At 50.8% G+C, this 15,184-nt stretch overlaps 1 protein-coding gene across 2 annotated transcripts; it reads left to right on the plus strand.

The window, feature by feature from the left end:
• The first annotated feature begins 263 nt into the window (after positions 1–263).
• LOC114686954 (CMRF35-like molecule 8) lies at positions 264–13,122 on the plus strand. Of its 2 annotated transcripts, none has more exons than XM_037200801.1 (7): positions 264–675; positions 3,411–3,785; positions 4,575–4,707; positions 7,175–7,272; positions 10,048–10,106; positions 10,470–10,577; positions 12,880–13,122. In XM_037200801.1, exons 1-7 carry the CDS (start codon positions 612–614, stop codon positions 12,892–12,894), a joined length of 852 nt encoding a protein of 283 aa, XP_037056696.1. In that variant the 5' UTR covers positions 264–611; the 3' UTR covers positions 12,895–13,122. The 2 variants fall into 2 exon arrangements, with proteins under 2 accessions (XP_037056696.1, XP_028717484.1); XM_028861651.2 differs by having other exon boundaries at positions 265–675; positions 12,439–13,122.
• The last annotated feature ends 2,062 nt before the right edge of the window (positions 13,123–15,184 follow it).

The raw sequence follows: 15,184 nt of genomic DNA on the forward strand, positions 1-15,184 counted from the left end.
GGACAAGGGAAAGGGACCTGCAGGCTGTCTGTGTCCCTTCTCAGGTTCAATGAGGCTACCCAGGAAAGAAGGTCACAGCCTGGAGAGCTCCTGGTCAAACAGAAGACACATTTCTAAGACCAGGCACCCTTCAGGGACTCTGGAGCTATTAACTTTTGGGGCTCTAGGCCTAGAGCTGGGGTTCATGGGAGCCAAGCTCCCGGAAAGGCCTTACAGTGGGTACCACCCAGGCAGGGGCAGCAGGGACTTCCTCCCGCCAGGCTGCCATCCTGCCCACAGAGTAGTGACTAGGCACCAATCAGAAAGAAGCCTGGCCCTGCTCCCTGAGCCAGAGGCAAGCAGGGGCCAGCAGCCCCAGAGCTACAGGGCTCACTCATCCTGGCAGCCATGGGGTCTGTGCCTCACCCCGGCTTCCTCAGCTGGCCTTGGCTCCCCCAGATTGTTTCATTTTCTCAGTAGCTCCAGGAACAGAACTAGGAGAAGTCAGAAACAAAACAGTTAGACACAAAGAAAAGCAGAAGTGGGCGCTCAGAGACTGACCGTCCCTGACGGCACTGAACGGTGGAGGGTCCAGCCGTGGCCTGGCTGCCGGTGACCCGTGTGTGGGAGAGATGACCCAACTGGCCTCAGCTCTGTGGCTGCCCACGCTGCTGCTGATGCTTTTCTGGCTTCCAGGTGAGGAGGCTGTCTTCCCGGGAGGGTGGGAGGCCTCAGGGAGCTGCCACGTAAGGCGCCGGAGCCTGGATTTCTCTGTGCACAACACAGAATGGGGCAGCTGCGTCCTGTGTGTCGGGTGGACGGCCAACGGTCCACAGTGCTCAGGGGGAAGGGGCCAGGAGCTCACTCTGCACCCAGCTGTCAGGACAAGGGACAAGTCACACACTGTGAGGGCTGGTGGCTGCCCAGGAGGAGCGCCAAGAGGAATTTTAGATGGGTTAGACCAGGGAAGAGGAGGGCACAGAGGTGGCACTGGTGTGAGAGGACGGTGGCTAGCTGGGAAGCCCCGAGAGGTGTGTGTTGGTGGCGAGGTCTGTGAAGAGATTTAATCTGTCTGTCTGCCTTCCTCCCTTCCCTTTCTTTTTTGGTTTTTTAAGACAGGGTTTCTCTGTGTATCCCTGGCTGTTCTAGAACTCTGTAGACCAGGCTGGTCTCAAACTCAGAGATCTACCTGTGCTGGGATTAAAGGTGTGCACCACCATGCCCTGATAATCTTTTTTTTTTTTCTTTAAAGATGTTTTTTCTTTTCTTTTTTGGGACAGAGTCTCACTGTGTAGCTCTGGAACTTACTATGTAGACTAGGCTAACTCTAAACTCACCGAGGCTGCCTTCCTCTGCCACCGAGTGTAAGGATAAAAAAGGAAGGTGAAGTGGGTAGTTTTCGGCAGGCCCCGCCAAGGCATGCCGCTAAGCAAACACGCCACACGCAACCGAGTCAGTGCAAGAGGCTTATTGGGGGAGGGAGGAGAGGGGAGAGTGAAAGGCCGTGTCGGAGTGGGGACATGCGAGAGGCAGGCAGACAGACAGAGAGACAGACAGGCAGAGAACAGGGAAGAGGAGCGAGGGACAAGAAAGGCAAGAGAGGCAGGAGAGCAGGCTGTGCCTGGGGGGCACTTTTAAGGGGCGCACATGTCGCACAGCTGACGGTAGAAAGGCACCGGCGACAGGTGATGATGCACCTTAACTCTTTGGCGGCAGAGGTAGGCGGCTGCCGTGGAGGAAACTAACAGAGCACTGGAATCAAAGGTGTGTACCACTACACCACAAACTGCTTTCCTTTATTCTTGGAAAATTTCATCTATGTGAACAATGTAGTTTGATCACATCCAGCCCTCACCCCTCCCTCCAACTCCCCCCAGGTCCATCCCAGCTTCATATTATTATTATTATTATTATTATTATTATTAAATACCCATTGAGTCTCATTAGCACTGCCTCTGCGTATGTGGGGTTATCCACTGGGGGAGGGGCCACCTATACATGGCCACCCTCCAAAGAAAGGAATCTCGAACCCCAGCACTCTGGAGTCAGAGGCAGGCAGGTCTCTGTGAGTTTGAGCCTCATTTACACAGTGAGTTTCAGGCCAGCGAGGACTGCATAGAAAAACCTTGTCTAGGAAAAAAAAAAAAAAAAGGCAAAGTAAAACCAAACAAAATGTTCGGTTTTGGGCCTATATTGATCATTTGTATTAAAAAATCAACAAACAAACAAACATTGGTTTTATCTGAGTTTACACACTTATTTATAAATATTTAAAAATCATCTTGGCTATTTTTCCTTTCATTTGTTTGGATTTTCTTCTTTTTTTTCCTTCAGGATTTAAGGGGATTTGAAAGCGCTATGCTGAGGGCAGAGGTGGAAGGTGGAAAACCAGCCATCTACTGGGGTGAGGGTGGGGGTGGGCAGGGGGAAGCATCCTAGAGGGCCAGGAAAGGAACAGGACTGCTGGGAATTTAAGTAAACAGCAGTCAGGACTGGGAGGTTGACTTAGTGGAGAAAGTGAGCGCCTGTGTTTGGATCCCCAGCACTCACTTGAAAATTGGACTTGATTTGTGTCTGTAACTCCAGAACTGGGGGTGCAGGAACAAGCAGAATTTGATGCCTCCTTCTTGTCTCTGCAGGCACCATACTTTTGTACACAAACCTGCACACAAACACACATACACATAACTGAAAATAGAAGTAAAATCGGCGAGAGATGGCTCAGTGGTTAAGTCCACTTACTGCTCTTTCAGAGGACCCGGGTTTGGTTCCCGGAACCCACATAGTGGCTCACAACCACATGTAACTCTGGTTTCTGGGTGTCTCACACCCTCTTCTGGCTTCTGGGGGCTCCTACATGCATGTGTGAGGTGCACAGAAACTCACACAGGTACACACAAACACACAAATGCACTCACACAGGTACACATAAACACACAAATGTACTCACACAGGTACACACAAACACACAAATGTAATAAATAAACCTTAAAATAAAATCTTAAAAAAAACCCTCAAAATCAGCAAAGTAAGCCTAGGCTGAGAGAGCAAACCCTCCCATTTTCTGCCTACCACCCCCAACTCTTCTTCCTGGTCACAGGGTCATGAGGACATTGAGGGAGCAGGGCATATAGCTGGCCACCTCTTCTGCCCTGACTCGTATTCCTACAGTGGGACCACATGGGGTGGTAGTGGCTATTCTCCCAGGTCCTGAGATGCCCAGAACTGGCATGTTTGACAACATGAAGCCCTAGTGGGTGGGAGGGACTGGGGGGGGGATTAGGGTTGAAGGAAGGGGCAGGGCAGAAGGGGAGGGTGCTGAGGGGTAATTGGCTGATGGGAAGTCAAGGGATGGAGGGTGGAACTTTTGGAGGACCTACTTACTACCCATCCACCTGTGAGGGTCCAGAATTGGGGCTTGTGTTTTCCAGGCTGTATCCCTCTGCATGGACCCAGCAAGGTGACAGGCACTGTGGGGGAGTCCCTGAGTGTGCGGTGTCAGTACGAGGAGGAACACAAGACTAACAACAAATACTGGTGCAGAGTGTCACTGCTATCATGTAAAGTGATTGTCAGGACCAGAGCCTCAAAAGAAGCTGGGAAAGGCCGAGTGTCCATCAGGGACCGTCCAGACAACCTCACCTTCACAGTGACCTTGGAGAACCTCACCCTGGAGGATGCAGGCACCTACAAGTGTGCGGTGGACATACCATTTATCAATGGCTCCTCCTGGTTAATCGATTCCACCTTGGGGATTGATGACTCCTTCAAGGTTGTGGTGTCTGTGGTTCCAGGTCAGCTCCCAGGTAAGTTCTCCTAATGAACCATGCCAGCTGAAAAGTGGCAGGAATTTTGGGCGGGGGGGGGGGGATCAGCTCAGAGCCTGAGAGTACATTGTGTGTGGTGCGGGATGGAGATGAGGGGCAGACAGGGACAGGACAACAGTTATGGAGGCATCCTGGAGGGGAAGAAGGTGCTGGTCCATGGGGGATGGAAGGCAGAAAGAGCAGAGTGTGGCCAGGACAGAGGTCTGTGTCCGGTGTGGTGACCCATGGAAACGAGAATCCATGGGTGTGTTGGGAGCTGAGCAGGTCATTATGGGACAGTGCTGTGTGCAGAGGGACCTGTCACTAGTGACAAGCCAGCTTTGCAGTTAGTTCTCTTTGGCAGCATGTGGCTGAGGCTGGAGGAGAGCAGACCTAGAGTGTGGTTTTGACTCAGGTAGGTTGGGGATGGCAGCTGTGTTGTGCGTGCAAATGATCAGCTGATCCAGGAGGAGGCCCCATCCTGATCCTCCCTCTGGTGTGAAATCAGCTCAAAGACAACCCATTGACAGCTCATCAGGGTGGTGGATGCTTGTGATCCCAGCACTCAGGAGGCAGAGGATCACAAGTTCAGGGCAGCCAGGGCTGTAAACTCCATATGGAGACCCTGTCTCAAAGAGTAAAGAAAAAAAGAAAAGGAGGAAGGAAGGGAGGGAAGCAGGGTGAGAAGGAGGAAGGAAGGAAAGAAGGAAGGAAGGAAGGAAGCGAGCTATTGGCCAGTGGCAGAGTCTGAGGAGATTCCCTAGGTCTCATCTGTGGTTTTATCTCCAGAACCAGCACCAAGGACACCTACAATGCCCACCAGCCTGACTACCAGCCTGACTACCAGCCTGACCACTGAGTGTTCTACCCAAGGATCCATCATGAAGGGTCACCATGAGGATCCTGAGTCCAAGGGCTTGAGGTGAGGTGCCCTGGTCCCTGACCTGGAGGTAGCCACCCCAGCCATGTGGTCTCCTCGGGAGAAGGGCTTACAGAACCATGAGGGCTTGGGGTAAGAACCTTTGGTTCCTGACTTGAAGGAGGTGGCCCTTCTCCTGGGAGGGGCTTAAGTAGGCACTGTGGCCATGTGCTGCTGTCATACTCCACTGGCTAGAACCTCCTGTGCCGTGGGCTCCAGTCCAGGTAGGAGGCCATAGGTCACTGACCACACTGGGCCTGCCTGTGCTGAGGACAGGGAGAGCTCAGGCTGAGGAGGACCCAGAGTGTGATGGAAGGAGAAGAGCATGAAAAAGGCTGGTGACATTCCATCGTACATGGCTTAGTGCTTCACAGAATGTTCTTTTTCATACCTCGTGATAATCTTCATGTTACCACATGTTTTAGCTATTTTCCTATGGCTGTGATAATACACCATGACCAAGGCAGCTTATAATAGAAAGCGTTTATTTGGGGCTAACTGTTTCAGAGAGTTAGAGTCCACGATCATCATGATGGAAACATGGCACCGGGCAGGCAGGCATGGTGCTGGAGCAGTCGCTGAGAGCTCACGTCTTGAGACACAGCCACAAGGCACTAACTGGGCATTGCAAATGGATCCCGGATCTGACTGGAGTTAGTAGGGATCCTATAGGTTAAGGGCTCTGGCCACCTGCTAACTTTTAACTTTAAATGTTGAGGCTCCCATGACCCTCTTGGGTTTAGAAATTCACTGGAGTCATCACTGTTGGAAGTGGTTTTTTATCATACTTTTATGATTTTTATCTTTATAAAGATCATGAGGAGACAAATGAAGAGACAGCAAGGCCAGACTGGGAGAGTCCCAACAAGTGTCCCAGTACCCTCTACTTAGGCAGGGTCAGGGTGCATCATCCCCAGGGGCCTCTGTGTGTCTCCACCAAGAGCTCCCCACATCTGCTTTCCAGGGTTTTTACTGGGGCCTCATGAAGTAGGCACCACAGGCTGAATCGCTGGCACATGGATGAACTTGTCTCTAGCCCCTCCCCTCTCTGGAGGCTGGTTAGAGCCCCTGTCATATCCATGACCCCACATTGGTTCCTGGTGAGCAGCCTCATTCTGTAACCTCACCTCTTAGCTATGTACAGGCGCATCTAGACTTTATGACACAACATTATCATTTATAAAGTTTACACCCAAGAGCCATGCAGTCAAGTTACAAAAATATCAGGGAAAAAAACAACATCCAAACACCCCACCTCCCCATACTTGAAGTAAATTTATAATTTGGTGTTGGGCTGTATTTATCACTACACAGGGCCAAATGTACGAGGTCCATAGACTGAGGTCTGGACATTCCCACAAGCATCACTCAACATCATTCACAAACAACCAAGGTGCTCCTATTAGCAAAATCCCCAGCATCAGGCATGGGTGTCCAACCTTTGGACATTGTGATATGAAGTCACGGTTTGCAAATGTGTTGACCATATTCAAAGCTATCCCGGGACACATGTGGCCTCTCTCCCAGGACCCAAGGACCAAGGTTTGGCCTCTCCTCACTACCCTACACCTGGAAACCTTCCCACAAGTTTTCTGCCAACCTGGAGGCATGATGTGGCTACCAGACAAGGCAAAATGCAGGACACATACATGCTGCTTTTGGAGGTTATCCTACAGATGTCCAAGGCAGGGGGAGCCCTGCTCTGTGTGTGTGTGTGTGTAACAAGGAGATGGAGAGATGAAATCATTATGCTGTTGATCTTTATAAAAAAGTTTTTCTTTTTTTCAGCCAATCAGTGGTGGTACACTCAGGAGGCAGAGGCAGGTAGATCTCCGAGTTTGAGGCCAGCCTGGTCTACAGAACAAGTTTCAGGACAGCTAGGGCTACACAGAGAAACCCTGTCTTGAAAATCAAAACAAAAACAAAAATCCAAAAAACAAAACAAAAAGCCCCGTGTGTGTGTGTGTGTGTGTGTGTGTGTGTGTGTGTGTGTGTGTATGTATGTATGTATTATGTACATATATATGTATGTATTTTTGAGACAAGGCCTCACTACCTAGCCTTGGCTAGCCTGTATAGACCAGGCTGGCCTTGAACTCATAAAGATCCACTTACTTCTGCCTCTTGAGCACTGGATTAAAGTTGTGGATCAGTACTCTCAGCTTCATAAAATTTTAAAGGTTATTATGATGTGTGAGTAAGTGTACATGTGTGTACAACTTTCAGGAGTCAGTTCTCTGCTTCTACTGTGGGTTCTGGGGCTTGAACTCATGACCTCAGGCTTGCATGGCAAGTGCTTTTATCCACTGAGTCATCTCACCAATCTTTTTTAAAACCTTGACTTTATGTGTCTGTTTTCAAAGTCAGGGGCTGGTGATATACCTGGGGGCAGGGTAGAGTACTTGGCTAGGGTGCATGAGGCCCTGGGTTCGATGCCCAGCACTGAATAATTGACTCCCTCCCCTTAAAGCCTCTGGGTGCTGCTGATCGTGTTAGCTCTTCTGCTGTTTCTGTTGGTGGGGACCTCTCTGCTGGCCTGGAGGATGTTCCGGAAGCATCAGATCAAAGGTGAGTTAACTTCCTGTGTCCTTCTGTCCCTACTCCAGGGTGGTGGACTCTGGCCACAGTCTTTCACCTCAGTGCTCTGTCCCAGTTCTCAAAATAGGCACCACATTAAGCACACACCCTCAGGGCACACACTCAAGATGACCCTTAGAGGAAGGGCCCAGAGGTGTTCCTGGGTGTAGTGGTTACACACCCTGGGAGATAGCTCCCCGGAGGCCTTTCTCTGGGGCCCGAGTGGTTGCCCCGTGGGGCAGGGCCTTCTTCTGTTTAAAACCTTCAGTGGCTTCCCACACTCTCAAGAGACTTTCTGCAGGGCTGCTGGGCCTCCACAGTGTACCCTGCCTGCATGGTGCCTCCCCCACGCCCACGTTTCTTGTGACTTTTGGTTATGGGGCAGGAGCCTCAGCCTCTCTCTCTCTCCTGGGTTTACTCTGCATGCTGAAAGTCCTGGCTGTTATGATATATTGCACGTGGGGAACCCCATCAGGCCAGGGTATCCCGTGTGTGCAGGGAAACATGCTGGCATGCTGGGCAGATGCAGCGGCGGGCTGGTGGGTGACCCACGCCATGTGGGCATGGCGGCAGGGGTGGCCGTGGACATTCATTCCTGACCCAGATGCTGCATCGGCACGGAAATGGTTTATTATAATAGAGAGACAGAGAGAGGATAGGAAAGAGGGAGAGAAGAGAGAGGAAGAGGGAGAGAGAGGGGTCGAGGGGTACACTCCTCGTGGGAGGAAGAGCAGAAGAGAGAGAGGAAGGGGAGGGGCCTTTCCCCAAAATGAGGCTTTTACATCAGGACTCAGGGCGGTGTGGAGGGGCGGGTCAGAATATTAACACTGGCCTCCCCAGGCTTACTCCCTAGTCTCCAAGCGCTACCCTCAGATTTTTTCCCTTGGACTTTTTCCTTGAGGCCCTCCTGGGTATCCCCATGCACCTCGGCTGTCACAGTTCTTTTTGTATTAGATGGTTCTCACCAGCATCCCTGGCCGCCACCTCATGAGGCCTGTGCACTGCTTCCGGCCTGGGCCGTGGCTGGAGAAGGTCCCCAGTCACTACTGGGTTTAGGATCTTTAGTCACACAGACAGACACCCAGGAAGCTCCTGGGAGTCCGCGGTCCCACCCTCCCCGAGTTCAGATTGACAGACAGGACCAGCACAGGGTGTGTCAACAAGAATGTTCTCAACAAACACAGAACCGTGAGTAAGCACAGGACAGAGGGACAAAAGGACAGGAGGAAAGGGGTCGGGCCTCCTCCAGGGGAGAAGCTGGCTTCCTTCCTGTGCAGAGACTTCGTGACCTTACCAGCAGAGGGCCCTCAGGGCCATCTCTGTCATGTTGCTGAAGCCCTTCAGTGAGGATGTGGTAGCAGAAAGGAGGCCACTCTGACCTACAGACCCTCTGTATCTCTCTCTGTCTCTGTCTCTCAAATCAGAGTGTCTCTGTGTAGCCCTGGCTGTCGTGGAACTCACTCTGTAGCCCAGGCTGGCCTCGAACTCAGTGATCCACCTGCCTCTGCCTCCCAAGTGCTGGGATTAAAGGTGTGCACCACCACTGCTCGGCTCTCCAGTCCCTCTTGGGGGGCCTCCCGAGCTGTAGCCTTCACATGGTTCCGCTAACCACAGGGGACTTTCCCAGCCTGGACAGCTCCCGTCCTGTGAGTCCCAGCACATGGGGTGCCCTTTCACCCAGAAACACTGTGACCCACAGATCACTTCCCCTTTAAGAAAGATGTAGGAGACTCGGTGTGTTAGGTCTTGTGATCTCTGCACTTGGGAAGCAGAGGCAACAGGAATGTGGTGAGTTCAAAGCCAGCCAAAGGAAGATGTAGGGAAGGCTCTGTCTCAAAAAACAAAACAGAAAAGAGGGGCTGAGGAGAGGATTTGCTGTAGGAAACCTGAGAAATAAGAAAAAGCAACAGAGAAGAAAGAAATTATCTGAGGTATATTGTAAATCAAAATCCCATCTCCCAGAAAACCAGCCACTGCACCAGAGGTGTGTGAGCTAGTCTTTTGTCTATGTAGAAGTGATTTAAGTTTTTTTCCAAAGGTGTCGGTGGCACACACCTTTAATCCCAGCACTCAGGAGGCAGAGTCAGGTGGATCTCTGTGAGTTGGAGGCCAGCCTGGTCTACAGAGTGAGTTCCAGGACAGCCAGGGCTACACAGAGAAACCTTGCCTTGAAAACCAAAACAAACAAACAAACAAATCTCATGTTTGAATTATGTGTATATGTGTTGGGGGGGTTGTATGTGATGTGATGTGATGTGATGTGTGTGTGTGTGTGTGTGTGTGTGTGTGTGTGTGTGTGTGTGTGTGATGTGTATGGAACCTTTGGAGGTCAGAAGTGAGTATGGATCCCTGGAGTTACAGGCAGTTGTCCAAACTCAAGTCCCCTGGAAGAACAGCCAGTGCTCTTAATCTCTGAGCCATCTCTCCAGCCCCATGTGTGATTTCCTAAAGATCTTGCTTCATTGCCAACATGGCACATCCCTATACTCTCAGCACTTGGGAGACTGAGGCAGGAGGATTAGGAGAGTTTGAGAGCAACCTGAGCAACATAGCAAGACCCCCTAAAAACAAAACAAAACTCCATACCACTTAAACCTGTAATTTTACACTTAACAATATTATAGCACTTCCACTGCTACTGAATGTTCTAGAACTCCCAGACCTATGGCTGAAGTCTCCAAGGAAAGCCTTTCTTGGAGTACAGCACACCCCTCCTCCCCACCCACTTTTTCCTGCAGTTTCACCCCCTTCTCTTTCTATCTCTAGCTGATATACATCCAGAGCTGTCCCAGAACCTCAGGCAGGCAAGGGAACTACGGCAGGAGGTGAGCCAGGGTGGCTGGGTGGGGAGGGGCCATAAGGAGGCTGTCAGGGAGTCCTGGGCTGGTAGAAGTGACAGATCTATTACAGGTAGATGGAGTTGTCCCAGAACAAGAGACATCACCTGGAGATCTATCGATCAACTTTGTCCCAGGTTCTGTCCAGTCTGTTCCCCTCTGGCCAGGACAGTGGACTTGGATGAGGGGATGGCGGGGGAGGAGGGGATCCTAGAGAGAGCAGGGAGAGGGTGGAGGACGAATGGGAAAGGCCAGGGCTGACACAGTGTGGTGGGAGGGAGCCGGCTTCAGAGAAGCAGGGCAGGGGGATGGAAGGGAGGGACTCCATGGATGACACTTGACCTTCTGCAGGCTGCTGAGGAGAGTGAGTCCCAGTATGTGAATCTGCAGCTGCACACATTGCCCCTGAGGGAAGAGCCGGCGCTACCAAGTCAGGTGGAGGTGGAATACAGCACAGTGGTAAGTTGAGAGCCTGGCTCCCTTGCACGAGGATCCTGGGCCGTGCAAGGGTAGCACACAGGGGTGGGGAGGACAGAGAGCCAGCCTCGCTCAGGATGGTTGTATAGAAGACAGGGCAGGTGGAGACTTGTGGAGGCCCTTGGAAAGGTCACGTGTCACTGTAGCTGGAGTAGGAAGCAGAATTATGGGCGTGGCCAGTATCTAAGGTCTTGACGTCAACACATCAGAACCTGTTATTTCTCCTTGTGTTGGTCCCCTCATCTCTTTGGTATCAATTCTTCTTTAGGGGTGTGGTCAAGCCTCGGACTCAGTGACCTTCAAACAGGAGAGTGGGGCAGGCAGCCTCCTTGGGTGTGACCCACCATTTTACAGACAGGGTCAAACAGAAGCTGAGAGAGAGAGAAACATCAAAGGCTTTCGGGGGAGACTTTCCCCCAACCCTAGGCTCAGAGCCCACTGAACCCTTCCTTCTTGGATGCCCTGAGGGACGCTATAGTTTGGTGGCAGGAGATGGGTGACATACACTGCTCTGAAAAAGTGTCTACTCTGGTCCCATCCAACCCAGGCTGCTGATTCTGCCCTATGAGGGGAATAAGGAACGGTTCTGTCCCGCATCCACTCTGCATCACCCAAGCTATGATCCCTCACTTGTGCCAGTGTCTTCTTTCTTATTTTTAAAATGATTCACTTAGTTTTATTTTACATGCATTGGTGTTTTGCCTGCATGTATGTCTGTATGAGGGTATCAGATCGCCTGGAACTGAGTTACAGACAGTTGTGAGATGCCATGTGGGTGCTGGGAATTGAACCCAGGTCTTCTGGAAGAACTGCCAGTGTTCTCAACTACTGAGCCATCTCTTCAGCCCCATGCCAGGGTCTTTTGAGCATGAGGTGTGGGCAGGGACCCCAATGTCCTCATTTTAAGCAGCTGGAGAGAGATGGTTCAGCAGTTAAGAGCACTGAGTGATGTTCCAGAGGAACCGGGTTCAATTCCCAGGTCGTCCGAAATCTGATCATGCCAGGATAGATAGATAGATAGATAGATAGATAGATAGATAGATAGATAGATAAATAAATAAATAAATAAATAAATGGAAGAAGGGACTTCATGACCACTCTCTCCTCTCTTTTAAAGAAAAAAGCCCCGCTAACTCAGTCGGTAGGGCATGAGACATGGGTCCGTGCCCCATGTCGGTCACCAGATATATCGAGAAACCCACAGAGTCTGTTTAAAGGACAAAGGAATTTATTAGGGGGGAAAACTCACTGCACAGAACAGAATAGTCACAGGTTCTGGAACGCTGTCCGGCTGCCTGAGTCCGTCTGGTATCCAAAGCCATGCGGGAGAGAAGAGAGCCTGCCTATGTGCATCTCAGGTCTTAAGGGTCACTGTGAGGCCACGCCCCAGGGACATGTACTTCAAGGCCATAGGCAGGTAGAGCAGTTACCTGCTGCGTCTCTAGGGGCGGTGCTTCAAGGTCATAGACAGAACAGCCGTCCACGACAGTCTCTAGTTCCTCAGATGGTGTCGTGTGTCTGAAAACCCTATTCCTTCACTATGTGACATGTTCTCATGTCTTCCCAGCTATGGGGACTGGCAACCATCACCTGGTAGCTAATGACTGCAAAATAGGTTGGAAGCTAACTTCCTTTTCCCCTTTGGACAAGTCAGTGTCGAAGCCAGTAACTTGGCTTTAGAACTGTTGTGCCATTGTGGCTACCTCTGCTGGCCGTGATATACCCAGCATGGGGACTTCCCACTGTGGCTTGACAAGGTGGGCCGGTGTGTCTAGTTCTGGGCAGTTGAGGGGGGGTGTGTGCCCTTCCCCTCTTGGCCTGAATCTGGGGTCTCTCTCTGCAGACGTTCCCCCAGAAAGAGCTTCACTATACATCCGTGGTATTCGACTCACAGAGCCAGGATTCTTCTGCCAATGGGACTTCCCCTTGGCCGTCTCAAAACCAAGAAGCAGAGTATAGCGAGGTCCGAAAGCCAAGGAAAGGCCTTGCTCACTCTCACCTGTGACTCCTTGGTCACCTGATCCCCTCAGTGGTGACCACCAGGTTCTCGAGCTCCCTGCAGGCTGCTGCCATCAATGTCATGAGCCTCGCTGGCTTCACTCAAGATGAGCAGGAACCAAGGCTCTGTGGGGACAGAGGCTCGTCCCACTGGCTCTCTCCTCTAAGCCTGCATTTTGTTCTGCCTCTGGGTGTGGAAGAAGTAATGCTGCATCCCTTGGTGCTTTGGGAAGTGACATGGTTCATATAGAATGGCACCTGTGTTGGCTTTGTAGTGTCTGCCCAGCAGGAACATCCGTGATTGCTGGGGCATGTGGAGAACCAGCGAAGAACCATGAGAACATGAAGGAAGGGGAGTCATGGAGGCGCTAAACATCAGCTCCCCCATCTCACAGAGAACTAAACTCAGCTCTGAGAAGAGCCTGGCCCATGGCTCCAAGGTCAGGGCCAAGTTCCTCTGGACTCTTAGCTAGAAGATGAAATAAAGTTTAAAATATCTTCTTAAAGGGAGAAGAAAAAATTATTTAAATGATGCCTGCTCTATGCCTGTAGCCCCATCATAAAGCCCAGCTTTGAAATCAGAGGAGCCTTTGGGGTACAAGGGCTTGGGAAGGATGTGTCACCACTGGGTTGGAGAGGGTAAGTTGTAACCGTTGATCCCCAATGGGACATACAATGATATTTACCACCAGGGTAATTTTAAAGTCTAATCCAAAGTGACTGTGAGTGTTTCCAGCCTGCAGCCACCACCAATGGCTTGAAAGCCATATCTGCTGCAATGATTTTTCTTATAACTTTTCACATTGCTCCAGAAGCAACTTCAAGGGTAAGTCATCTCCAAAGAGTGGAGAGATGATGGTTATTCATGACTTATTTGGTTTTTTTTTTTTAATGACAGGATCCTTTATAGCCAGGCCAGTCTTGAACTTGCTGTGTAGCCAAGGATGACCTTGAACTTCTGATCTTCCATGTGTGTGTGTGTGTGTGTGTGTGTGTGTGTGTGCTTGTAGTATGCACACCCATGAGTCATCCCAGGTACTTTCCTCACTTCTTGTACTAATGTTCTGAGACACAAAAAGGAAAGAAACACACATACACAGATGGATGCATGCCCAAAGCCAGGTCCCAGAGTGTCGGGGAGGTCTGGGGGGGGGGGCAGGGTCCTCTGGATACAGCTCACAGAGCACTGGTGTGCTCTCAACTCTGTCCCAGGCTTCAGCCCCAAACCTACCAATGGCTCTTTCCACTTGAAAATGCAGTGACCGCTGGATTGTGCAGATGGGACTCAAGAGTCTTAAGGGGGAAGTGGGGAGGCTGTGGCCAAAAATAGAGTGCTGGGCCCACAAACAGCGCAGGCACACAGGTTTAGTCCAGTGACTAAACTAGACTGCCAACTAGGAGGGATGGGCGGGGAGAGGAGGGCCCTGCTTCCTGGTGTGAGTCACTCACTCATTGTGGAAAAGTCCAAGTGCCAAGTGCCAGCCAGAGGACATATCTCTACCTTCATTTTCTTCTCCTTCTCCTGTCTTCTCTCCCTGGTGCCTGGGACAGGTCAGCCCAAAGGCAGCTTTCATTCATTCATTCATTCATTCACTCACTCATTCATTTGCCCATTCATTCATACAACATTCACTCATCCATCCATTTACTCATTTATTCAACCATCACCCCATTCACCTACCCATCCATTCATCCACCCACCCATCTATCCATCCATTCACCCATCCATCCATCCACCCACCCACCCATCCATTCATCCACCCACCCATCTATCCATCCATTCACCCATCCATCCATCCACCCACCCACCCATCTATCCACTCATCCATCCATCCTCCCACCCACCCATCTATCCATCCATCCATCCACCCACCCATCCATCCATTCCTTCATTCATCCAATCACTCAATATATTTCATTCACTCATTGAAGAGCATTCAGTGACTTGCTCCGTGATAGGCAGAAGGCTGGACACTGAGAAGCATAGGACAAAACCCTTGCCCCACGTGGACTTTTGGGTTTACAGGGATGTGGACATAGGCCTTCTCCACTCACCTCCCTGCCTTAAGGCTTTGGACAGGGGAGGAATGCCTCTCTGACTTGGTCTCCTGTAAACAGATATAACAGACAATTCCCTGTTTAAGAACAGAAAAGCAGCAGGGAGGTGCTGGTGCACACCTTTAATCCCAGCACTCAGGAGGCAGAGGGAAGTGGATCTCTGAGTTTGAGGCCAGCCTGGTCTACAGAGTGAGATCCAGGACAGCCAGGGCTACACAGAGAAACCCTGCCTCAAACAAACAAACAAACAAAACAAAAAACAAAGAACAAAAACAAAAAACAAAACAAAAAAACCCAAAAAAACATGAAAAACAGATGCTTCAAATTTATGTTGAAGATTGGCCACCAGGACTGTGGATCAGGCTCAGTGGGTAAAAGTGCTTGCCACTCAAGTGTGAGGATCTGAGTTTGATCCCCAGAAACCACATAAAAAGCTGAATGTGTGATCAGCTAGAAGTCTCAGGGGGTGAAATGCTTGCCACACAAATCTGACAGCCTGAGTTTGGTCCCTGGAACTCATGGAAAGATGGAAG

Source organism: Peromyscus leucopus, chromosome 8b (assembly GCF_004664715.2).
Source record: "Peromyscus leucopus breed LL Stock chromosome 8b, UCI_PerLeu_2.1, whole genome shotgun sequence".
Lineage (NCBI taxonomy): Eukaryota > Metazoa > Chordata > Mammalia > Rodentia > Cricetidae > Peromyscus > Peromyscus leucopus.

Excerpts from the sequence above, each read along its gene's own strand:
- LOC114686954 (XM_028861651.2), top strand. The coding sequence starts at position 612 with ATGACCCAACTGGCCTCAGCTCTGTGGCTGCCCACGCTGCTGCTGATG. Across the intron at positions 4,708-7,174 it reads CCTGAGTCCAAGGGCTTGAG|CCTCTGGGTGCTGCTGATCG; the intron begins GTGAGGTGCCCT and ends CTCCCCTTAAAG. Across the intron at positions 10,107-10,469 it reads CAAGGGAACTACGGCAGGAG|GCTGCTGAGGAGAGTGAGTC; the intron begins GTGAGCCAGGGT and ends GACCTTCTGCAG.